Source organism: Lontra canadensis, unplaced genomic scaffold (genome assembly GCF_010015895.1).
Source record: "Lontra canadensis isolate GAN:19392208 unplaced genomic scaffold, GSC_riverotter_1.0 scaffold55, whole genome shotgun sequence".
Taxonomy (NCBI): domain Eukaryota; kingdom Metazoa; phylum Chordata; class Mammalia; order Carnivora; family Mustelidae; genus Lontra; species Lontra canadensis.
Genome location: NW_022631049.1, coordinates 7587224 through 7614263, shown reverse-complemented (window position 1 = coordinate 7614263; position 27040 = coordinate 7587224). Strand labels below are relative to the sequence as shown.

General features: G+C 34.6%; 1 protein-coding gene across 3 annotated transcripts in view; it reads left to right on the top strand.

Annotated features, from left to right (window-relative positions):
• The window catches only part of PPM1A (protein phosphatase, Mg2+/Mn2+ dependent 1A), a 40598-nt gene extending 18672 nt beyond the window's left edge, over nucleotides 1-21926 (top strand). For all 3 annotated transcript variants that reach the window (XM_032875264.1, XM_032875265.1, XM_032875266.1), the window contains 5 exons: nucleotides 11079-11932; nucleotides 14247-14364; nucleotides 18438-18546; nucleotides 19979-20036; nucleotides 21028-21926. In XM_032875264.1, coding sequence (XP_032731155.1) covers nucleotides 11079-11932; nucleotides 14247-14364; nucleotides 18438-18546; nucleotides 19979-20036; nucleotides 21028-21057 — 1169 coding nt within the window. In that variant the 3' untranslated portion in view covers nucleotides 21058-21926. The remainder of the gene's footprint in view (nucleotides 1-11078; nucleotides 11933-14246; nucleotides 14365-18437; nucleotides 18547-19978; nucleotides 20037-21027) is intronic.
• The last annotated feature ends 5114 nt before the right edge of the window (nucleotides 21927-27040 follow it).

The following is a 27040-nucleotide window of genomic DNA, read 5'->3' as shown; positions in this document are numbered from 1 at the left end:
AGAGTTACTTCTGTGGACTATTGATGCTACTTAACTTGTTGGAGAATTGATTTTCTTTTTCTCCTAACCCCCCCTCATCCTTTGGTTCTAAGTTTTTTGAAGTGAACATAATTTTATTTTTTTTTTTCTTCAACTCAGTGAACTACATTTATTGCATTTGTTTCTAATCTGTTGTCATCCTTTGAAATTTTAATATCAATGTTTTTAATTCTTAATTTCCAAAGGTGGCATTTAATTCTTTCCCAGTTTCCTCCGAAATAAATTTTTAAATAATTTCTTCTCATTTTCCGGGGGTGTGTGTATGTGTGTCTGTGTTTGTGTGAAAAATCTTGTTAAACATTTCATAGTTATTTTACATCTTGTATTTGTTGTTACTCCTATTCACTGCAGCTTGTATCCTTGTATATGTGGTGATTTTTTTTCCTATGTGCTGATATTTGATTAAACACAACATTCCTTCATCATCTGTATAACTCTGTACAATTACTCATTTTGTAGCCTAAAGATTGCATTTTCTTTTTTATATTTAATACCTACTTTAATCAGCCAAATATTTCACTGTCCTTACTGTTCCTTGTATCTCACTCCTGGAATTACCTTTCTTCTTGCTAAGGTATATCTTTTAGTAATCTTTTCAGGATGGCCTGTAATGTCTGTAATTTTTATCTGAAAGTATATTTTATACATTACTTTCTGTTTTTCTTAAGCAAATAAAGAATTCTTGGTTAATAGGTAACCCCCTGCTTCCTATTAGTACCTTCAGTATATTTGATTGTATTATGAAATTTGGATCTCTAAGAAGTCTGGTTTCTACCTGGTTGTTAGGCCTTTGTATATAATTTTTCTCTCTACCAGTTTTTAAAAAGATTCCTTTTCTGTGTCCTGTCACCACTATTTATTGTGACCTTGGACAAGTTCTAAACAGACATAGTGAGATAGTATCATAGTGAGATTGTATGGGTTTGTAGCAGTGATTACGTTAATATATGTAAAATAATATGCAGGACAGAGTCCTGCTTTTGTGTGTGTGTGTGTGTGTGTGTGTGTGTGTGTGTGTGTGTGTGTTTCAAGGTTTTATTTATTTATTTATTTGACAGACCCAGCCAGAGAGGGAACAGGAGCTGGGGGAGTTGGAGAGGGAGAGGCAGGCTTCCTGCTTGAACAAGGAGCCTGATGCAGGCTCAATCCCAGGGACCCGAACTGAAGGCAGCTGCTTAAGGGCTAAGCCACCCAGGTGCCCCAGAGCCCTATTTTTTAATCATGGAATAAATATTAGTATTTGTTCTACCATACTTGATATCTTGAGCACATTCCCCTATGCCTAGGAGGTGTGCATATGTTGTGCTATATAGAGGTACTCTTTGAGATATATTGTTGATCTAAAGATGCATTATCTTCAATTCCAGAAATAATTTAACTTTTATATTTTTCTTTGTTTTTTTTTAAGATTTTATTTTATTTACTTATTTTTATTTCTTTGAGCATAACAGAATTCATTGTTTTTGCACCACACCCAGTGAATTCTCACCCAGAGAATCATACTCTCTACCCACTGAGCCAGCCAGACACCCCTATATTTTGGAATATTGCTTTTCCAGTATTCCTTTTTAATCTCTGTGTTATTTTCTAGGCAGTTTCTAAGTATCATTTTTCAATTTACTTATTAACCCCTTGACTTTATCCAGCTAGAGTTCATGTGTCTCAGTTTTTATTTCTCAATGAATATTTTTCTCATTTTCAGGTTCTCACTGTCTCTAATAGCCACCTATTCTGGTTTGATTTCTAACTGTTTTAAATTTTTTTCCTCTTCAAGTCTATTGTCTTTTTTAATTTTGGAAGGATCCTAAACACACATTTTATTTTCAGATTGTTGTTTTTCCTTCTAGTTTGAATTCCTACAATTGTTGATTTTGTTGGCTGTCCATCACAGTTTTTGTTTTCCTCATGTGTTTTGGACTTTGGTTTTGTGTTCTCTTACTAAATGGAAGTTTCTTGTTTTGTTTTCTTTGTTTTTACCCTTCTTATCCATGTTTTTGCATGTGTCTACATCTTGGCCGTGGGGTGCCCAGTCTGAAAGCGTGTCTTACATTGGAGGTGTGGTTCCTGACTCTGGATAAGATCAGGTTCAGGTTTATCTCTCCAAGAAAAGACACAAACCAAAAGAGCTATACTCTTCTACTCACTGGGCACCTCATTTCATCTAAATGATAGCTCCAGGTTATGGTAATAAGTAGCTTTTTCCATCTCCTTTTATAGGCAGCAGACCCCCTTCACCCCAGGCATGAGTTTCGGTGAGCTTGAGTTCTATCCCAGCTTTGCACAGGGCATTTTTAATTTCTGTTACTATCCCTGCAGGATGTAGACTCTTACCCATCTCTGTTAGTCGCATCCAGGAGGCTTGTATAGTTTTAGCTTCACAAAAAGCTTTGTATTTTAAGAGTTTATCTTTAGCAGGTGGTTTGGTCTTCTTAATTTTGTTTTATAGTCCATTTATTTTAAAAATACTTTTGGAATAGAAGGGCACTTCAGAATGTGAGTATAGAAAATTATTTAAATGGAAGTCAACATTTAAAATTGATGTGTGTCCTACATATCCTTTAGAAAGGTGGCAGTTTAGTCTCCTACCTATGAGAAGCATATTTTTTTTTACTCCTTTGCCAATACTGGACACTGTACATTTTTAATCTTTTTTTTTTTATGATTTTGTTTATTTGAGAGAGAGAGAGAGAGAGAGAGAGAACATACCTGCAAGAGCCTGTGCAGGGGGAGCAGCAGGCAGGGAGGGAGAGGGAGAAACAGACTCTCTGCTGAGCAGGGAGCCGGATGTGGGGCAAGGCAGCTGAGCCACCCGACACCCTGGCACCCCAGCACCCCGGCATTAATCTTCCTTTAAATAGGTTTTCCATGAATGGTACACAGATGATACTTTTTTTTTTTTTTTTTTTTTTTTTTTTTTTAAGATCTATTTGTTAGAGCAAGAGAGCTTGAGTGTGGGGAGGGTCAGAGGGAGAAGGAGAGAGAATCCACAAGCAGACTCCTTGGCTGAGCATATAGCCTGACATCGGGCTTTTATCCCAGGACCTCAAGATCATGACCTGATCCGAAATCAAGAGTTGGCCACTTAACTGACTGAGCCACCCAGGCGCCCCTGGATGATACTTTTTTAGTGTTGGCATAGTTGATGCTGTCTTTTCTGTTACCTTCACATATACATGCCAGCTTTGCTGGGTATGGAATTCTGGGAATAGCCCTCTTTACTCTCAACATCTGTAGACATTACTTCATTATTGCATATCATGTGACAAAGAAGTTTGAGGCCAGGCTGATTTGTTTTTATTTTTTGGCATGCGTTATTTTTCTAAATTCTTGTATTCTTGAAATTCATTATCATTACTTTGGTATTGATCATTTTCTACTAAAATTATTACTTGATGAACACTTTCAATCATCAGTTCAGCTTTTCACTCAGTTTTGGATTAATTTCTTTTTTCTTTGAAGTTCTATTTTTTCTCCATTATTTGATTTTCTTTTTACGGTATACGAATTAAATTGTTGCATCTGCATTGTTTTTATCTTCAATCTACTCACTTTTATCTCTTTATTCCTACCTGCATATTGGATGATTTTTCTCTTATTTTAAATTTTACCCCTTGCAGATTGTTTTCTATAGGTTCTTTGCTCATTATTGTTTTTCATGCCATTTAAAACATTCCAATAATTTTTAATCTCTTAAAATTTCTTTCCTTAGCTCTATTAATACTTTTTATATTCTAGTTTCTTATTTGTCGTACACATTTATTCTCTTACCATTCTAGAGGGCACAAGTCCAAAATTAGTTTCACTGGGCCAAAGTCAAGGTGTTGGCAGGAGTGTGTTCACTCTGGAGGCTTTAGGAAGAATTCAACATTCTTTGGATTGTAGCTATATGTCACTGTAATCTTCAAGGGCTAGCATCTTCAAATCTCTCTTTGCTCTATCTTCACTTCTCTGTAAGAATTCTTCCTCTGCCTCTTTTTCAAGGGTGCTTGAGATTGCATTTAAGGGCCCCAATATATAATCCAAAATAATCCCCTCATTGCAAGTTTCTTAACTAACCATGCCTGCAAAGACTCTTTCCAAATAAGGCGATCTTTATAGGATTCGGACCTGGTATCTTTGAAGCCATTTTTCAGCCTTTTACAGGTATCATTTTGTTTTGCTACTTTGAGATGAGGTGGCCACTTCATTAAAAATCAGATTAGAGTAAATCCTCATGGATTGTATGTATTGTCCTCTTTATCAAATGATGCAAACTCAGATGCCATGTGGTCCGTAAGGAGTAGTAGGGGCACTGGAGACTGCCCCTGTTCGGGGCAGAGGCTAAAAATGTATGTGAAGATCAAATTCAGGCTACCAGCTTGTAGTCCTAGTTGGTAGCTGGTTTTTTCTTTTTTCATTCTCTACAAGTTGACTCTTCTGTTGCAGAATAATTTAATCTCACAATCTTTATCTTGGTATTAAGAATAAGTATTTTTAAGTGGAATTCATCAGCATGATTTTAGACTGAAGTATTATTTACTGATGCCATTTACCTAGGTACTCTTAGAACTTTAGGCTTCTTGCTTTGTGCATTTCTCAGAACAAGGTAGTTGTTCTGAAAGTGGCTAATCATTCTTGTTTGTTTATCAAGGAATCTCGAGAGTTAGAAGTTAAGCTAAAGGGTTTGTCCAAAGTCATATATTGGATACATCTCTAAATTTTTACTTTAATCTGTGTATTTGTATTTATACACATAAAGGGAGTGTCTCCGTAGTATTAAATTGGATAAGTAGGCAATTTCCCAACTTCTTTTTACTTTATATATGGGATTTTGTTTTTTAGATTATTTTTAAGAAGCAAGTTATTTAAGAGTTAAACAAATGACAAGTCGTAGAGATGAACTTAGTTTTAAAACACAGTGAGTAGGGACGCCTGGGTGGCTCAGTTGGTCAAGCAGCTGCCTTCGACTCAGGTCATGATCCCGGTGTCCTGGGATCGAGTCCCACATTGGGCTCCTAGCTTGGCAGGAAGCCTGCTTCTCCTTCTGCCTCTGCCTGCCGCTCTGTCTGCCTGTGCTCCTCTGCGCTGTTTCTCTCTCTCTCTCTCTCTCTCTGAGACAAATAAATAAAATCTTAAAAAAAAACAAAACAAAAAAACAGTGAGTAAATGTTTGCTTGGCTGGATTTCTTATTAAAAAATTATGAGTGTATTCTTCGAGTTCTTGTGTATTTTAAAATACCCTCCGGTTCCCTTTCCTCCATACACATGAATAGTAGTTTGGAAGCTAACATAAAGTGAGAAAAGGGCTTAGGTCTAAGCCTTGAATGTCAGTATTTAATGGCTTGGAAGATGAAGATGGGCCTGCAAAGGGAACAAGGACGGAAAAGCCAGGGGCAGGAGGAAAGCTGAGAGTGTGTAGCATCTTGAAAAGCCAGTGGGAAGTTGGAAGAGGGAATGTCAAATGCTGTTGTAAGCAATGAAACGAGGACTAAAAAGTCCACTGGATTAAGCAACTTGTGGAGGAGCTTATTTTGGTGGGATGGCCATGCAGCAGTGTGGAGCATAAACACGTGTGTTTAAGAAGTTAGACTCCAAAGGGAAGGGAAAAACAGAAGGGTAGCTACAGGAGAAGGAGTTACATAAAGTCTTAATTAGTAATGGTTGGCATCTGAGTGTCTTTAAAAATTGTACTCCAATTGAAAAGGAGAGGTTAAATATAAAGAAGAGGATAATAGTGTAAGGTTCCAGAGAAGACATGTAAGTAGTATAAGATTCCTTTGAAGCATGGGCCTCGAAGCTCTAGTAGAGTGATTTATGTTAAGTGAGAACACAGAGAGTCCTCTTTTATAACAGAAAGGTATGGCGATAGGATGGGTACAGATGTGGGTGGGTTTGTATGTTGGAATTAACCAGATGAAGAAAGACCTGAGTTCTAAAAGAATTCCTTGAGGTGATCTCATTTATTGGTTTGATTCCCCCGCCCCATGGTATCCAGTTGGCTATTCATTCTCTCTGTTATAATTTTTAGTTCAATAATTGTTTTTCATTTCCATGTACCCACTTTTAGAGCACCTTTATTTATTTACTTACTTACTTAAAGTTGACAGCCTGTAGTTTCATTCATTGAGTGTCATCTCGTATCTTAATGGGTTGTTTCTAGTTTGGAGATAATGAATATTGAGGTATGTGTCCCCTTCTCCCCCATATCTTCTGAACCTTTAAAAATATATCCTCTTATTTTTCTTTGCTCATTATTACATTTTATTTAGCCCCTGAGTATTTGAGATTAGCTTTGCCAGAAAGTGTTCACTCTGGTTTTCCCTCAGTCCCAGACAAAAAAACAAAGTTTAGATTTATTGTTTTTTTCCCTTTTCTCTTTACCTTTCCTTCTTTTTCATCCTTTATCTTTGGCAGTATAGAAATTTAGAAAACAAGTTAGAGTAGGCAGAGGAAAAAAGGGCACTTAAGGGAGTTTCAGCATTGTTCTGTGACAATCTTCCCTACTTATGTGTGTCCTTTAAAAAGCCTGTTTTTAGATTCCCGTTAACTTCATTTGCAAGTTAGTACACAGGACAGGATTTATAGAATTGCAGTAAAGTTCCAGAAACATGGGTTCCTATTCTCAGCTTTTACTGTAGAACCAGCTTTGTGACCTTCAGCAAATGTGTGCTTTCTCATTTGTAAAATAGATTTAGACAGACCATTTCTACATTTTGGCTCTGATGTGTTTTACAAGTTAATCAAAATTAAATTTGTAAATATAAATACGTGTAATTTTTTTTTTTTCTTTTTTTAAGAGAGAGAGGAGGGCAAGGTGAGAGGGAGAGAGAGCGTCTTAAGCGCAGGGCTCAGTCAGGACCCTGAGATCATGACCTGAGCTGAAATCGAGTCCGATGCTTCACCAGTTGCTCCACCCAGGTACCCCTGTATAATCATTTTTTTTTTTTTTTTTAAATAAAGGTCAATGAGAAATTTCGGACTCAAATGAGAGAAAAATTACCCAAAGATTAGCCTTTTTCCTTTCTCAAATTGGTATAAAGTTTTGTCGATGCACTTATTTGTCATTACCATAAATAACTATGATGTGGCTGCCTTGGATTACAAAATACAATTTATGAATTACCATGTCTTAAAGCTTGGGAAGTCAAAAGTAGTTTGTGTATTCTAAATTATCCTTTGCAGAGATTCAGCCACAAGGGGTCTGTGTTTCTTCACTGAACCCCAGCTTTGCAGTATATTGGTTAAATCCTGTCATTCAGGGGGCACCTGGGTGGCTCAGTCAGTCTGCCTTCAGCTCAGGACGTGATCCCAGGACTCCAGCCCACATGGGGCTCCTTGCTTGGCAGGGAGCCTGCTTCTCCCTCTGCTTGTGCTCTCTTGCTAGCTGTCTCTCTTGCTAGCTCGCTCTCTGTACCAAATAAACAGATCTTAAAAAAAAAAAAAAAAACTTACAAATCCTATCGTTCAGTAAATGTGCATTTTAGAGGTCAGGTGAACATTTGTCTTCATGTTTGACAAAGTCTATTCACATATAAGCATTAGTAGACAGTGTAGAATACGCTAAATATTTGGTAGCAGTGGAGAGTTTACATCTCACATCCCACTGCAGATGACTTGAATTTGCCATATTGTGTACACTGTTGTGTATTGTTCCATTTACCCCTTTCCCAAGGAGCCCCTAGTCTCTCTTTTATATAGTCCCCCCCCAATTATCCCTAATCTTTAAAATATAATTTCTCCACATTGTTTACATGTCTTATTTTGTCCTCTGTTTGTGGACCCTGGAGGAGTTCTGTATTAGCTTGTGTCCCCATAGGTAAACAGAAAAAAGCTTTACATGTTTTTATTCCTCCGTTTTTTTTTTTTTTTTTTTACTAGGAGACTGCTCAAACTGTCACTTGAGTAACTCTTATTTCTGGGCTAATTTGTTGAATATATAGATCTTTTATTGGGGGGATTTATAAGCAGATTAAACCAAATAACAGGTTTAAGACTTTCTGCTAGGATTATGAGATCAATTTTGCTTAATAAAAGCCAATGGCTGAATTTTAATGAATGACTTCCCGGCCCAGCCTTAGAATTTTTCAATTTAGGAGTTAGTTTGGTTTTCAAAGACAAAAAGTATTCACCAAAATTTCTGGTTATATCAAAGAGGAGTTCAGTCTTGTGATTGTCATAGTATTTTGTTTTGAAAAGTTCAGATCAACTGATAAGCTAGTGTTGTGGTGAGATCCATCCAGCATGTGCTCAGAGGAGATTTTAGACAATGCAAGAACTAGAATTTCTCTCAGAAACTAGATTAAGCTTTCTTGGGCAAATTAAACCCCTTGGGATTTACTATTTATAGATAGATGCCAATTTAATAATTTGACTACATAATTAGTAGTCCACTTCTGGACGATGACTATGTAAACATAGTATTTATAAGTAAGTAGTTTCTGGTATTATATTTACATAACCATCTGCTGTATTTATGTAGCTATTGTTGGCTGCTTCACTAGGATTCTACAAATTACTCAGAATCCCAGGAGGTAAGATTTCTGAATTGTCTATTTTCACTATGTGAAAGTCCAACCACTAAATTACTAATTTGTCTTTGATGTATATTTTTGTATTTGCTATGGGCTGGACCTAAAATTTTATCAGATGGCTGGCTTGGTTTGTTACATTTTCACATCTCTAATACATATTTTTCAAAAGTTTGGGTTTTGTTTTTAGAAATTTTACCCTGTCTTCAAATAATTATTTATTTGGTAGTTTTATATGTACATCTGGAAAATAGCTACTGGGCTTTTCTGCAAAAGAAAGTAAATTCCCTGTTAGATAATACCAGAATCTAATGTAACTATATATGTAGGAATGTAGTAATAATTAAATAGTTCACTGAATACCTTATTTTTGCCTACCTCATTTAAATCTTGAAGCAACATTCAGAGGTAAGTATAAATATGTTCGTTGTACAGACAAGGAATGCTAGATTATCACGCATCTTAACTATATCTCTCTCCTTCCCTTTAGCCTAGCTAAAGGAATTGAGGTACAGAGATGAGGCAAATTGCTGTTGACCTTCAGCAGATGACTTCACAATGGCTCAGTCATCATCTAGCCATCTGGATGTACTTATCTAGGCATCTCATCTAATCTTTTTTACAGATATGCAGGTGCCTTGGTTCCAACCCTACCTTGGAAATTCTGATTTGTTAATTGTAGTTTTTCAAAAAGTCCATAAATAATCCTTTTGTATATCCATGATCAAGACCATTGCCTTAGTAAATGGTGCTTTAGATTCAGAGAGGCTTGAATTAGAGTCTTGATTCCTCTAAATTTATCAGTTGAGTTACCTTGGCCATTGTTTAGTCTCACTGAGATTCATCTACAAATTGAAGATATTATTACTCACTTTAGAGGGTTGTTCAGAATGAATGATACAGACTTATTAAACATTGTCTGCTATTAAGTTACTATCATTATGTTATTCCTTTGTCCAGTCAAAGCACTCTTGTCATAATAATGTATATCAACTTGGTATCTGGTAATCTGATGAATACTGCCATAAGGAGTAAATGATGACTAGTTTTCCTTATTTACCTTCATTAGTGGAATTGTAATAGGGGACAGAGGAGTAGGCGGAAGATTGTTTTATCACACTAATCAGACAGACTTCTCTCCTGTCTATAGGTTTGGCCCTGGTAGGAGAAGAAGGGGGGGAAAGGCTACTGGGACACTGTGACCTTCCTAAGGAGTTTTTCTTAACCTTTTCTCTCCCAACTTCTTCTCAAAGCTTAGCCTCACTAGCATCATCAATCCCTTAGTTTCATAACTGCATCCTGATTTACCTAGGTATTTTGACCTAAGCCGTATTTTGCCTCCCCACTTTACCTCCATCAAATTTAATTCTAGCCTTCTTTCAGTTTGGTTTGAGTTCAGTTGTGACTTATTTGATGATTTGTACCCCACGTCTCTACATTCCTAGGCTATTGCTCAAGTAAAGGTCAACCTAAGTTCTAACCAACTGTCCCCCTGTGTTGTGTGGGCCCATTTCAGACCAGAGTTTTTAGCTTTTGATTATTGGGAAAGGATTACATTAGCTAATCCTTGTCCACATGGCTGTTTCTAGGCCCTCTAGTCTCCTTTACTATTAACACCTAATGGTCATAGCATATACTAATAATAAATATACATGTTATAACTGCTAAAGTAATAGGGCATCAGTAGATCACAATAGGCTGGTTTTGTTTTATGTAATAAGCACTGTTGTATTTATGTATAATTGCTTTACAACTTGATAATTGAGGTTGTACTCCTTTTGATAATTTAATAACTTAATGGCTTTGTCAGAGACAAAAAAAAACCTGTGGAGAAGGTAGAATTTGAACTAGACTTTAAAGGATGGATATACATTTTTCTGTAAGTAGGGAGGAGGGACAGGGGATTCCAGTTAAGCGGACTGACATGAGCAAAGGCTTAAAGGAATGAGTGTGTAAATTTGGATCATTGTGAGTAGGTCATTTTTTACTTTTTCAGAGGGTTCATGTAGTAGCAATAAAACTCTAGGTAGTTCAGAATGAAACTGGAAAATCCTGAATGTTCAACCAAGATGTTTGAATTAGTAGGCTTTTGGTATGTTATGAATTCATTGGGCTTTTTCTGGATTAACATACACATATAATTTAGGTCTGAGATTCCCTAAGAGATTCACATACTCATTGCATCTTGAAACACTTGGCCTGGTTCATGTAAGCTGATGACCACTGCCAGTCTCCTTTCTGCCTCAGGTCGTTGTGCCTGGTGGGGGAGTGTCAGGTCAGCTACTTTTATTCTGATGCTTTAGTTCTCTCTGCCTGTTGTTCATTCTAACCTCTGCCTGATCAGCCTCTTCTCCAGTTCTTTCTTATTAATCTCTAGGTTCCAAGTCAGCAACACAAGGAGTGTCTGCTTATGAGAGTTGTGACTTCTTATTTAAAGCTTTCTTTGTCTCTTCTTCACTCTTAAAAATATTGTTGGATCTGTATTTTGTATATAAGATAGTTACTGACTTTCCTGTTTCTCTTCTTTTGCAGACCTAGAATATCACGACATAATGGGAGCATTTTTAGACAAGCCAAAGATGGAAAAACATAACGCCCAGGGGCAGGGTAATGGGTTGCGGTATGGGCTAAGCAGCATGCAAGGTTGGCGAGTTGAAATGGAGGATGCACATACGGCTGTGATCGGTTTGCCAAGTGGACTTGAAACATGGTCATTCTTTGCTGTGTATGATGGGCATGCTGGTTCTCAGGTTGCCAAATACTGCTGTGAGCATTTGTTAGATCACATCACCAATAACCAGGATTTTAAAGGGTCTGCAGGAGCACCTTCTGTGGAAAATGTAAAGAATGGAATCAGAACAGGTTTTCTGGAGATTGATGAACACATGAGAGTTATGTCAGAGAAGAAACATGGTGCAGATAGAAGTGGGTCAACAGCTGTGGGTGTCTTAATTTCTCCTCAACATACTTATTTCATTAACTGTGGAGACTCGAGAGGTTTACTTTGTAGAAACAGGAAAGTTCACTTCTTCACACAAGATCACAAACCAAGTAATCCGCTGGAAAAAGAACGAATTCAGAATGCAGGTGGTTCTGTCATGATTCAGCGTGTGAATGGCTCTCTGGCTGTATCGAGGGCCCTTGGGGACTTTGATTACAAATGTGTCCATGGAAAAGGTCCTACAGAGCAGCTTGTCTCACCAGAGCCTGAAGTCCATGATATTGAAAGATCTGAAGAAGATGATCAGTTCATTATCCTTGCATGTGATGGTATTTGGGATGTTATGGGAAATGAAGAGCTCTGTGATTTTGTAAGATCCAGACTTGAAGTCACTGATGACCTTGAGAAAGTTTGCAATGAAGTAGTCGACACCTGTTTGTATAAGGTAGTTAGACTTTTTTTTAAGAGATAAAAATGGTTTTATGTCATCTTAACTATTACTCTAGTATTTAATCATTATAGAAACTAGTTCTCAGAAATAAATTCTTGGCACAAAGTTGTAGGATACTCTTTACCAATCATGAAAATTTAGGGACTTTTTTAAAGAAAGAAATTACCCAATATGCAAGAATTATAATCTAAATGGTCTTTTAGTAACCATGACTACCTCAGCTTTTTAATATTGTGGGAGATTATCAAAGGCAGAAAGACTATATCAGAGTGCATGTCTTAAAAGGAAAGGCATGGGGGAGGGTTAGGCCTTTGTGTCTAATAAATGAAAAGCATTTTAGAATTTTAATATTTTATTTTTATCATATGATATCACCATACATTCATGGAAGTACTTTGAGACTATAGTCTAATCAATCTGTAGCAGCAACAAAGAGATTTAGTGATCACTTGGTTTGATGTAATAAAAATAGCCTTGAACGTGGAATCAGAAGAACTTGGTATGAGACTGAGTATGACTTCAGGTAAGCTATTTAAGCTGTCTGGAAAATCAGTTTCTGTAACTGTAAAAAAGGTAAGAGATGTTATCCCCCTGTCTCATGGGGTTGTTGGGATGATCAAAGGGGTCATGTACGTAGATGAGCCAGCTCAGCCCCTTTATCTTACAGATGTGGAAGCTGAAGCAAGAGGAAGCAGACTGCAGAGGCCGGCCTTGAGTCAGGCTTACCTCTGTCTCTTTTGTACTCCACAGTCTCAGACAAATTGTTTGACCTCTCTCAGCTATTGAATGGAGCTAATAGTAGCTAACTCACAGGACTACTGAGAAATTAAATTTTTTGTCCGTACTGTTCATTAACTTGTTCTTTGATTTTCTTTCTTTTCCTCTAACAAATGTTGATTTTGTAAAACTCTTCTGAGACTGCATATTTGATTTTTCTCTCAACGTGCAGAAATAGAAAGTCATCTTACTGTTCTTTGTAGTGTTATAAGCATACTGCCAGCTCTACTTAAAATCTTAATTAAAAATCTGATCATACTTAGAAATCAGGTTTATGTAACAAATCAAGTTTATGTAACATCCAGCACATAGGTTTAAAAAAACCAATAGAGCAAGGACTTAATAGTGCAAACTATTGATTGCTGAATTTGAGGAGAGCTGAACAGTGGTGCCTGTGCTTTTTGTCCCTTTTAGTGCGCATAAAAGTAGTATCTGTTTATTGGCCTTATTCTGTAGCTCTTGAGAACTAAATAGTTGTTGGCTAGATTAAAAGCTGTTTTCTTGGAGAGAGTTGTCACGTTCAGACACTAGTCAGTTTTGACTCAGCTAATACTTTATCTTGTCTACATTCTCCATTTAAAAAAATTATTCAGTACCCTATCACTTGCCACATTTTATACTGTTTTTCTCCAAGATTCTTTTTGATATTAAATTCTTTGTATGGTTTGCTTAAACTTATTACGGTATAAGGTCAGTTTTCCCATTTTGAGGAATCAAATACATAATATGTAAAAGTTAACTCTAATTCCTAATAGGGAGGGAAATATGAGGAGGCTAACATTGATTCAAGTATTTTAATTACAGCATTTTGAATAGATGTCTTTGAAAATGAATGTACTTCCTAAAAATTAAGCCATTTTTTTAATTATGAAAGTTAAAAAACTGGTTTTTAAATTATATATATTTAGTTTTACTACTAATTCCATATTTATATTTATTATGAAGCAAATTAATTGGCTTCCAAATTTATTTTAAATATAAATTTGTTGAGTATACATGTAACGATAGGTCAGATCCTCTGGAATTTTCTGTTTTGTTGATTGAGTGAGAGTGTGTGTGTGTGTGTGTGTGTGTATTTGTGTTAGGTATCTTCAAATTAAGTAGGCCACCAGTAAATGTTTGGTAGTATTTTTGTTTTAGAGCATTTAAAAATAAAATGATTGTTACAATCATTTGTAACAATCATTTTATTTTTTTATGTTTTTTTTTAATTTTTTTTATTCATGTAGTACTTCTATCTTTTGGAGTGTTGGTTATACTGTATACCATATACACTGTATGTGTTTGGGGGTGGGGGGTGCCTCTCCACATATGCATATTTTTTCCTCCTTAAAAACAACATATACACACACACACACACACACATATACATACATATATATGTGTATATATATATATATATATATATATATATATATATATATGTCATTACTAGAACAAGTATAATTAAAATTGTCATGGCTGTAAAAGTTTTCAAGGCTTTAAAGAGCAAGAAGAAAGCATAATATTTCTCCAACTTTTTTCTTCCCAGGGAAGTCGAGACAACATGAGTGTGATATTGATCTGTTTTCCAAATGCACCCAAAGTATCACCAGAAGCAGTGAAGAAGGAGGCAGAATTGGACAAGTACCTGGAAAGCAGAGTAGAAGGTGGATCATTTAACAAAAAATAAGTAGCTTTATTAAAGAAAAACCTCAACACAATCAAACTTTAGTATTTTAGTTTTTAGGTCTTTACATGCCTTTGACATCTAGTGTTTAGTGTACAAAAGTGGGAAAGGGCATTTCTGTAGTAACTGTTCAGATGTTTTTGATTGTCCTATTACAGTTATATTAGAAATAAGAACTAGTGTGACCCTGTACATTCTTTTCAGGATACTTTTGTTTAAAAAGGCTAAAAACTGTTGTATGCTTTAAAATTCTCGATGAATTCACTGGCATGTGTAGTTTTATGCCAGGAAAGTCTGATTTGTGGTTTATTCAATTATAAATAGTTTATTTATGATGGTGATAATATGAATACCATCTTTCTGTGTAAAGCTATGTGTATGAATTTAAGGTCTTTAGGATTTTTTTTTAATAACTTGAAGATTACAGCCTGGGTATTAGGAACTTCCATGTGCCACAGTTTTAAAAATTTATTTAAACGGTTTTCAAGGCTTCTTGACTAAGCCATAAACTTCCTCACCAAGACAACGTAGACCTGAATAGAAGATACATTAGGTTTCTACTTGGCAGAAATACAAATGCTGAATAAAAGCAAGAAATAAGTTGGGAATTTCAGGAATATATTTGTCATAATTCTGCAAATTACTTTGAGACAACTAGAAAGATGTTTGTAACTCTCAAGTGTAATGCCTTTAAATATTTGAAAAAATATAACCGACCTTTTACGAAGCTACTGCTTTAAATGCTGAGTCTCCCCAGAGATTCCATTTGGCTGCATATATGCAATAAGCTTGTAGATGATGCAGTTTCTTTTAAGCAGAAAAACTTGACATGCCTATGATAGCGTTAAAATGCATTTTGGGCTCCTAATGTCATGAATTTGCACGTTAAAGATCTAATAGCATGTAAGCATTGACCTACACACTATTATATCCTGCTGTGCCTGCATTATTAAAATTAATATGCACTTTAATTTTGTTTTCTCCCTTTTTACTGTTTGATATCAATTATAATCAGTCTGCTATTAGAATCATGATTGGTTTTGACTTTCAGTACTATCTAGAGCTGCTATTTTGTTTTTATTGCTCTCCCCCACTTGATAGTGATATATCTAGTATGCGTATGAACTGTTTAGTATTTCACTCATTGGACATACTATCTACTAAGTTTGTTTTCTCACTATTACCCAAGGCTCTTGGAATTTTTATATTTAAAAAAAATCATTTTGATATTTATTTATAATACAGTAAAATATTTAGAATGCTACCAAGTCATATCACATTGGTTCAGACTGCTGGCTAGTCGAAAAATGAAACAGTAAGAATATGTATTGGGATAAATTGGTATGTGGTTTATTGGCACTTTCAAGTAATGGGTTTAAAAAAAAAAGTAACTTGGGTATATGTTTTCTTATTGATTTAATGAATAAGTAGTTTTATTTACTATGAAACAGGATCACATTTTAGAAATACAGCTTTTCTCTTTAGTGTACACTCTTTAAGTTTTTGGTGCAATTCTAAATAATTGCTTTAGATACATAATTTTATGTTACAATATTAGTTTTATATTGCTTTTTATCAAGGAAGAATTGCTACCTGAACAGAGTTTACATCAATCTCAATATTTTTGATATGTTGAAATATTATACTTGTATCATTCAATCTGAGATTATTATGTCACAAATCAAATTTCATATTCTTTATTGAGGTAGGTTTGATAAGACTGCAACTAGAAAATAAATACTACGTTAATTAAAATGCTACTGTATTTTAAAACATAGAATGTAACTATTTACATTGCAAAAGTTGTTCTAAGTAAAAAATACTACATTCAGCTTCCAGAACAGGCACTGAACATTTCTTTCTTTCTTTTTTTCTTTATTTGTTTAAATACCTGGCTTCAAAATTGCTGTGACCTACTAAACCTCCTTTTATTTGCTTTGAATACTTCTGGCTTCTCTGTCCATGCCACAGAAAAGAGGAAAGCCTTTTTAGCTCTCCTATTACCTGTGCCCTTCAAAATACTTGACTCTCTAGGGTTGTGATAAAAAGACACAGCTCATAATTTAAACTATATCACTTAAGGTTGTGGTCCATCTAAGCCAATTTAAGATTGTACCTGTACATATATACTTTTAAAATCTTTTCTGTTGACTACCCAAGCTTTAAAGTTGCTAATTTGGAGATAACTGATAGGATCCCTCAGACGCGGTGTGGAGGGGAGTAGGGAAGAGCAGAATGTGTTTATATGTGAGTATGGGAAACAGATCTTCTATACATATATTCTTTAGTAAAAGCATTCAGTCTTTTTACAGTTCTAATTATTGTATAGTCCAAGAGCAATTAAAGAAGTATTTCATAAAATTCATCTTGTTTTCCTTTTTAAAAGCAGAAGAAGCAATGCTAGTATAGTGTTAATGGTAAGACAGTTTAAATGTATTGTCCCGTGTGGAATAAGAGATATTAACTGTTTTTAAAGCCTTACATTAATTTTTTTTAAAGAGTTTGTCTTCCTGTAATTTTCTTCACAATTAAAATACCCTAATATATATTTTAATAAAGGAGATGTAAGATACATCAAATATAGATGAATCAAGGTAATGTTTTTTAGACCTGATACTCTCATTGATTAAATTTCTCATCAGTGTTCATTTCTGTTGTATTTAGTTATCTATCCAATAATTGTATTGGCTTAGCAGAGACTGTATGTTAAGTGTATTACAGCTTTAGATTGTGAAATTGTGCAGCTTAGGTAAACATCAAAACCCTTTATTTTTGTACAGCAGATTTCCAGCATTAGAACCATGTAGAATTCTAGATGTTAAAGATTATACAATAAAGGAACTTGGCAAACCAAATCTGAGATCCTTGCTTTTTGTTCGATTTAAGACTGTTTTTTTTTTTTTTTAAATACCAAAAAAAAAAAAAAAAAAAATCATGGTAAAATTCGGCCTTAATTCCAAAAGGACAATTTGAGCCATTTAAAGAAATATGGGTAGCACTGTCTGTCTTTTAATATGTGGCTTTAATGAGGAATTGATATTTTGAGACTTGATCGAAGGATGGAAGATCTTTATATGCATTGTAATTTTCAAAGGTATTTACAATTTGAAAGCTAGAATGATAATTTTCTTGCCCTAATGATGACAAAGAGAATTTCTTAGTATAAACGCTTAAAAACAGATAATTGAGCAAAACTTGAACTTTTAAATTACAAATACCTTTGTTATGATCTTGCATTTAGAAGAAATATGCTAAAACTCCAAGTAAAGACTTCTTATACTTGACAGTTTGAGAATTCTTTAAGTTGGTTGTACATAATTGTTGGTGTTCTGTGGTATGAATGACAGTATGCATCTCTGTGGCAACACTGCAGATCATATCACTATCCCCATTTAATAACTGGATGTTTTGAAATTAATTTTAAGTGTTACGTATCTATTCACTGTTAAAGATATTTCAGACAAAAATTAAGCTGTGAATGGTATTCAGTTATATAACCTAACCTGCACATGATACTTAAGTATCACTTTGCGAATATAAACATACGTAAAAATGATTTGGTTAGTATATAATCAAAAAATTCCCTTATACTTAAAGGAGTTTTTTTTTTTCCATTCAAATTTTGAAATTGTTATTTTTTTTTAATCTGTGCAAAATTCAGGAAACATGTTTCTTTCTAGTCTAAAGAGAGGAGTTGACCTCCTCAAAAGTAACTAGTTTGGCATTTTAAGAATATTCTCATTTGTATACCCATATCCTTGATCATGTAATAAATACATTGATTTTAATATGAAATTTTTTTCACATTTTTATCCTGTTTATTTTCATTCTTTGAAGTTAATCTGGAAAGTATCTCATTTGTTGTATCATTTTTTGCTTCCCTTTGTCATAAATTTTCAAAGGTCAACTTGATTTATTTTTCTAATACCAGCTTAGAAAATCTCAGATGTGGTAAATGCCATCTTTAAAAACCTAAGTTATCTTTGTTTCAGTTTTTTTTTTTTTTAATTAAATTTGGACAACACTTACAAAAAAAGTACTTCTGATCCCCAGAAATCATAAAGAAGCAGGGGGAAGGCGTCCCTGACTTAGTCCATGTGATGCGCACATTAGCAAGTGAGAACATCCCCAGCCTCCCACCAGGGGGTGAATTGGCAAGCAAGTAAGTTACATTCTGAGTACTCTTAATAATTTATCTCAGTACATAAAAATGTAAGGTGTTCATTGATCAGATGTGTACTTACCTAATTTCTAATGTTTTCAAAATGTTTAATGTTTTCAAAATGTTTAGCCTGTGGTTCAATGTTTTTCACTATTAATGATACATGATGCACATTTAGAATAGGTGTCAGAATGTCACTCATTACACTGAAGGCTGTCTTTAGCGAAGGCTTGGGTTATAGGATAAGTAAATTAACACAATGAAACAATTTTTGAAGCTAAATTACGCAGCACTACAAAATTCTGATTGTTGTTTTTAATTGCTATGATTTTAATTTGATTTTGTCAGTCAAATTGAGTACCCCGGGGATGAGCATCTTTCTCTTCCTCCATCTAGGCCATTTTTCTACATCTCTGATTTTCCCAGTGTTTTTGGTTGTTGATTCCTGGTTGGTTGGATTTTGTTATGAGGGACAATAGGGGGATGCATTTGTTGCCTTTTTATGTGTGCATTTCAGTTCATAGAACTGGACTAATTTTTGTCAGATATTAAGCTTTACATCTTTATAAACTAAAGTGGAGACTTTAAGAAATTTTATAATTCAAAAAAAAATTTTATAATTCAAACATTTTTACCTCTGATATCCATATAATGGACCTACAAAGATAATATTGACAATTTCCTTGATTCCCTACTATGTTCTTTATAATCATTTCTCTAGTAATTGTTAAAATTCCTATTTGAAGGTTTTATTTCTTGGAAATCTTTTCATCAGTATGACCTTCTGTGAAATGACGGTCTATGAAATTGCTTCAAATCTATTTTGGAAGTAGGGGAGGCTATAACTTACAAATACCACTACAGATTGTTTTAATAAAATGTTATTCAGAATGTCCTAGACTTGGCAGGGAAATGTCATATTTGACATTTTAGCTTTAATAGAGTTTTTTAAAGGGGGCATTACAAAAAAACAAATTTAAATGTAAAATTTATCTAAATTATTTTACCACAACAGCTGTTGAAACAAACTTCTACTTCAAAACTAACATTCAGTTCTTAAGAAGAGTATAGTATTAGATCTTAAAACTGCATCATCATTGCTGACTCATAACCACATAAGCCAGTTCAAATGAAGTAGACCATATATAGACTGATTTTTTTTTTTTTAACCATGACTTTTAGTCTATTAATTGGGCTGGTAGAATGTTATATTTTAGAGTAAATTCACCTCTAGTTTAACACTGGGTCTCAAATACCTTATAATAATTTATTATATATAATAAAGTGAGGATACCTATTGACAGTGAGAAATAGAATTAAAATAATTCTAAGTATAAGATTATCTTTGACATTTTAATGAGCACCTAACTTTGAATTATTAAAGTTCTGTGTTCTAAAGAATTAACTTTCTGCATTTTTTTTTTTAATTTAGGCGGAATGTAATTGAAGCCGTTTACAATAGACTGAATCCTTACAAAAATGATGACACTGTAAGTAACATTTTGGCTGTGTCTGCTTTCCCTTTCCCTCCACTCTAAATGCATATCCTTCCTACCTGTTTCTGCAGAGCTGTTCACTGCACCCATTCTCTTACACATACCCCTGATCGATTGCTCTGAGTTCTGGCTGCACCACAGTTCTAGTGACTGGGGACATAATCATGGTGAGTGGCCACTTCTCTCAGAAAAGAAAGTCCTTTTGAATTCTTCCTGTTTTTTAAAGCTTCTATAAGCAATCAGCTTCAGAAGGTTTGCCTCCACTAAGTGATTTTTTGGAAGGTGGAAATGATACCTCTGCTCAGAATCTTGAATTATTCTGAGTTTTATAAACAGCTGCAATGGAACTTCAGAATGCTCAGCTCCACTAAGTAGTTTTTATGTTTGGAAATACTTTCAGAACCTGAAACACATACTTCATTTAAATGCTGAAGTAGAGAATTCTACTATAAAAAGACATTAGAATGTCCTATTCTCAAGTTAAATTTCCGGGTTAGAATTCAGTTGTAGTGTGGTGTTTACAGAACAGTTCTAACTTACCATCATTTGGGCACAGCTCTGAGATAGAAATTGCGTTATGACACCTCCTCAAATCTCATGTTACTTGAAGCCTTAATCTCTTATGTAGTACAAGTTTATAAAGTAGTGTTCTGGAGGTAAATTGGGTTTTAACTGAAGAAAATAAATGTTTTTTTAGTAATTATACTGGTTTAGAAATACATTTGGTCAACCTCATGGTAAAATTGTATTTGAAATATTTTATTCCAAAACAAAACAAAGGGCTAACAGTTTTTTGAGCAGATTGAATACTGATATTTCATACACACACACACACACACACACACACACACTTTAAAAAGCACTTGCAGTCTAAATGTGAACTTTTACAAAAGTTTACCTTTCTGCATTATCCGGAAAGTAATGTATTTTGGCACCTTTCAGCTTTAATGTAGTTCCTTGTTCTGCTCTGTTTCCTTTTATAAAGGACTCTACATCAACTGATGACATGTGGTAAAACTGCTCATTTAGCCATGGAGTTTACCTTCACCTCCAAAGGAGAGTACAGCTCAACTTCCTTGAACCTTTTAAACATCCATCCTCAACTTTAAAGAAGGACGTATGACGTGGGTGAGAATGGATCACACCGGAGAACTCAGCAGTACAACAGCTAGCCCAGGACTGATTTTTTTTTTTTTTTTTTTTTTTTTTGTAAATTTGAGACTTACGTAAACGTGATTTCAAACCATAATTCATGTTGTAAATCAGACTCCAGCAATTTTTGTTGTATGATTTTGTTTTTTGTAAAGTGTAATTGTCCTTGTACAAAATGCTCATATTTAATTATGAACTGCTTTAAATCACTATCAAAGTTGCAAAAAATGTTTGGTTTGTTGTGTGATGCAACAGATACATAGTCCTTTCAAGTCATGTTGTGTTTGGACTTGGGGTCGGGACAGGGAGAGCAGCAGCCATGTCAGCTAGATGCTCAAATGTGCACACGATTATGGAGAAGAATTCCAAATCCTACAAAGCCGAACATCCAGGGAGTTAACCGAAAACTGTCTTGGCAGTGGGGTTGGCACTGTTGATAAGCTGGTCCCTTCATTTAACTGTCTTTTAGGTTGTTCTCGCCTTATTGCCAGGAGTATTGCAGGTAATAAGTATATTCATAAGAATATCAATCTTGGGGCTAAAATGCCTTGATTCTTTGCACCTCTTTTAAAAGTCCTTACGTTGAATTACTAATTGATAAGCAGCAGCTTCCTACACCTAGTAGGAGACTGCCACATTTTTGCTATCATGATTGGCTGGGCCTGCTGCTGTTCCTAGTAAGGTATTCTGAATTCCATTTTATCAATAAAGCTTGATTTAACAAACAAGAAATTTAATCATGTATGTGTAATTCCTCCTTTACCCTGCCCTTTTAAAACACCATGCCATTGTAAATGAGAAGTTTCTCATGGGGAAAGATGTTAGTCTCTTTTAATTGGGAAATACTGTTACTCAAGGCACGGATGGAACTGTTTCCCTTCCGTTACAAAAACTACAAGATTTAAGTCTGTGGTTGTTTCTTAATGTGTTTTTTAATGGATTTCTTTCTGGCTGCTTATTTTTCATTAAGATGTGGATCAGCTTGAATTTGCCTACTGTTTAATTAAAATAGTTGTCAGAGCTTGACAATCTAACACTCTAGTGGGGGTGTGTGTGTGTGTGTGTGTGTGAGAGAGAGAGAGAGTGTGTTTGCCTGTGATTCTTAACTGGCCCATGTCTTTAGAATCCAAGTAGTTAAGATGTATTTGTGATTTGAAATATAGCATGTTGCTAATACTTAGCTGTTGGCCTTTAAAAATAACTTTCAAAGCTTAAAGAATTGTAGATATAAAAATAACCTAATTTAATTTAGGCTTAAATTCCTTTGGTTAAGCATGTGAAAGTAAGTTTTTAAATCTGTCACGCAGAAAAGACTACTGTTTTGTGCCCTTCTGTATTTTTGTCTGTCTAGGTTGGATATTGTATTTATTGCCGTGTAATTTAATCATTCAGTAGGCAGATTCCCCACTAGAAAACTATTAACATGTAAGATTACAGTACAACATTGAACACGAAATCGAAACTGTGTATAAAAAGTAGTATAATCAGTTTTGTTATATTTGTTTTTTTCCCTAACTTGGAAATATACATATTTGTATATATAGCCTTAAAACTAATGTAAAGTTAGGGGAATAGTGGGCCAGGTAATGTGAAATGTCTCAGATTAAGTAGTTACATACCAGCAAAACCTTTCCATTATCCCTCTTATTTGTGAGGCGATTCAATGTAATTTAATTGTATTTAATTTATAACTCAATCCAGCATGAATGAAGAAAAACATAAACTATTTATCTTTAGAAATTCGTAACAGTTGGAATTACAGAACCAGTTCCAAACTTACAAATAAATGCTCAGTGTCTAAATCTGTGGTAGAGTGCGAAGTATGAGATGTTCTTTTATGGCTTGGGAGGCCACCTCCGTGTGCTGTCAGCGGATCGCAGTGCTGCTGCTGGTGGAGAGTGATTCCTAGACCTACTAGCGCTGACAACTAAATTCCTAGTGTAAGAAACCAGCTCCTTAGTACTTAAAGTAGACTGCGTTTTTTAGTTCTAGAAATTTCAAAACCGTGAATTAGCTTTTGAGATGCAAAATTATAAGTCACAAGTATAAAAATATGTGATGGAAAGCTATATTTCAAACCATAACAGCATATTTAGAGTTGTTTTTTTATTTGGGAGTTTTTAAATAGGAGGTTAAGATATTCCTTGTTAAAATTAATAGTACTGAACTGAAGCTTGGAAGTGAGAGAAAACTATGAAGTGTTCTCTGAGAAGACTAAATCTTTTCCACATGAGTCAGCATTGCCATACTATATATAATTTTTCATTGTAAAAAAGGAAGTGTACATTATAATTGCAGACTGTGTGTGTTCTTGATTCCTGGGGGTAAGGGTGGGGGTGGGAACCAACCACACTTTTAAAAGGCACTTTTGCACCTCTGTTGTGCACTTCATTTTTGTACCACTTAAGTTCTTGCCCTCCCAACCCCCTTTTGTGTGCTAATTAGCATCTCAGGGCAATGCCTCAAAAGTTTTTGATACGCTGTATATTATTTCCTTTGGAGGGTGAAAGTCCTTGTATGATATATACCATTCAAAATGTACTTTCGTTTAAGTGTTTTCATAGGATGAACTCAATTTGCTGCTTTTAATAGGAAATTAATTTTGTGTAGCAGACTCTTGTTACCCTAACATTAAAAAAAAATTACTGATCTCTTATTGTTTTAGCAAAGTAAACTCTCTTAATTTACACTTTCTTCAGGAATATACTTTTACAGATAACAGAAGCAGTTCTCAATATTAGCATTAACTTTCAAAAAATCCAAGTGGTATTTTTCTTATTCAGCTTTAGAACTGTTTCAAACATTTTTTATTATAATGCTTGCTTCTAGAGTACTATGCAATTAGTGTACTGCTCCAGCCACTTATTTTTTTAACCACATTAAGAAATTTGGATTAAAGACTAAATCAAGTACATAATTCAAATAATCTGAATTATACCAACACTTTTAATGACCATCCATTTGGCCACATACTGGTTCCACTAATCCAGCTTTTCCACAAGATGTATTGAGTGTTATTTGTAAAACATTGTTCTAGGCCAAGTATCTTGGAACTATAAAGACATGAAGAGGTCCTTGCCCTCAAGGAGTTTACATTTGAGTACAATTTATAATCTAATGTATGTTAATATTGTAACTGAATCACACATCCAAAAAAATAGCTACAGCCCTCCTACTACTCTCTGCCAGGTAATTTTCCTGAATAAGGCGGGCCTCTGCCCTAACCAGCTCATTTGTACTTCCATTATTCACTTGAAAACTCTTCCATTTATTTTCTTCAAACAAAGTTAGAAATCTCATCCAGAAGAAAATTTTGGTTAGCATAGTAATAAAATTGGACGGAAGAGGCTCAGTTCTATTCATTATGCTTGAATACCTTCAACAAATGGCCTTTACTCCTCCTGCTGACAGCAGTCAGAGAAATAGGTCATGGAGTTCTTAGAATTCTCCAACTCGGGAAATACTGGTGGAGTTTGAGTTTAAGGCATTTAAAAGAAAAAAGGAAAAAAATATATATATAGCTAAATTTATCTTATTTAAGAAAAAATCCTGTTTTTTGAAAACACTGCCAGTGTTAATGACTAGTTTTAGCCAAATGATTACTGTGTGTTTTAGTTTTTATAAATAATTTTACTGCCCATCTTTATTGGACAAATTCATATGGGAATTCAGTGTGTGATTTCTGAAAGAACTGACAAAATTGCTAACAGGTTTTCTTTTTTTTTTTTTTCATTTTAAATTTCATGGGGTATACTTTTAATTCATAAAGTTTGAATTAGAGGTGTAAGCCTATGGTGTTTTGTTATTTGTACAGTATTGTTAGGATTTCGTAGTAGAAAATATGTAAATATTTCAGTACATAAATGTTCCTCTTTTGAGGCTTTTCTTGGAAGGAACCTTAAAGTGTTTCATACTTTTGCTTGCAGATATTGCTGGTGAGGTGACCATTTTGTAATTGAGTGTAATTGAGTCTTCTGATTAGTTTTTCTTTTAGTCATAGGACGACTTTCTATAGTTTAAAACTTTAGAAGCCTAATTTTACTTTATTTCTTTCGATAATGTGCCATGAGTTTTGGATTGTATTTTAAGTTATACATTACTTTAGAATATGCTTGAAATATTTAAGAATACATTTTCTAAATGTTGGGACTAAATTACTGTATTATTTTGTTGGTCAGAATAATAAGTCTCAAGTATTATTACTGATAATCAGAATGCCATACAGAAGTGAAGAGAGCCATTTGGTTCCACTTTGTTGTCAAATGAACATTTCTACTTCTGTTCACCTTTACATAGATTCTTTCCCTTTTACCTGCTTTTTATGTTAACTTAGGGGCCTCTGCTCTTAAATTTTCCTGATTATATTACCAGCATGTAGGAGTGCACCACCTAGAAAAACTCAGATATATTTAAACAGAAGTTGACAACCTATTAGATGGGGAAAAATATTGCTTGAATTGATACAACAAAAAGTGACTTTTTTTTCCCCTCACCTAGCACGAAATGTTGCTTGATTTCCTCTGCTACCCTCTTGGTGATGGTTCTGTCTCTCTCTTTCTCTCACTCTCTTTAAGCAGGCCAATTCCATTTTTTGGGTGCATTACCTCACCAAGGCCAATAGACACTATATAAAAGTGAGCCAAAAATTAGAAAAATTGGGAGATGGAGGGGTGGGGAGATGCCAGTGAGAAAGACACAGAAGATTACTCTTAAATTATTTTAAAAGCCGTTGGAAGGTCTTCTTGAGCCTAGCTGTATATTATTAAGAACTGTTGCATCACATAAGCCAGCAAGAACCAACCTTTACTTCTTCAGATCATTTGATTTTTCCAGCAAGGGAGATAATAGTAAAAATTACTGCTGCTTCAACTTAACCAAGAAAAATAAATGCAATGTTTATTCACCACAAAACCCAATCTTTTTGTTCTTTAATTGCTCCAAAACTCTGTTTTCTGTTAGCTTTCTTATTGAATTAAATGTTTAGAAAAGTTTAATGTTTTTCCTTTCTTTGCCCCCCCCCACCCCCCTTTTCCTTCTGATCCAGTAAAGGACATTTAGTAACATTTGTGTTTGTATGGTACTATCTGAAGTAAGAGTTGTATAGGGGATAGGGTAGCTGCAGAACAAAATTACTAATAATTAGCTACAGTGGTGGGTACAAACTCATTTTAGCAGTGGTTCTTAACCCTTTTTTTTTTTTTTTTTTTGGTTCTTAACTTTTTAGGTTTCCGGGCCCTTTGAAATTGATGAATCCTAGGAACTTCCTTAACCAGGAAAATTCACATAATGTGCATTACTTCCCCAAAGCTGACAATATTGCAGTGGTTCATCAGCCTTTTTCCTGCAAAGCCCATAAAAATTTCAAGGGCATCAAAATAATTTGAATCTATTTTAAGAAAGGGTTTCACTTTTTTAAAGATGGAAGAGGTAGATGGGAGCCTAGTCTAGAGCTGGCTATGAAAATACCCTTTTTAAAGATATTTTGGGGGAAAGTGAATGATTAAAGGTGAATAAAACAGAATATTTAGACTGGTTTTAGAGGATAACATCACTCCACCTTTGCCATTTGAATCTCAACAGAAAGGAGATAAAAAATGGAAATTTGTAACGTTTCTGACCTGTGTCATGCAAATACAGTATATTCACAACACGTTTAACTGTCAGATCTCACTCAGGTTTTGAGCTCCCTTGTCTTAGAGTTCATTAAATGTTGAATTCACTTCAATCATAAGATAGGATGTAACATACAGCCATTAATATACAGAATTAATGGGATTTCTACTAAAATATAACCACCATGAAAAAATTCATTAGGTTGTTGCATTTGTTGCCAAAATTGGATGTTC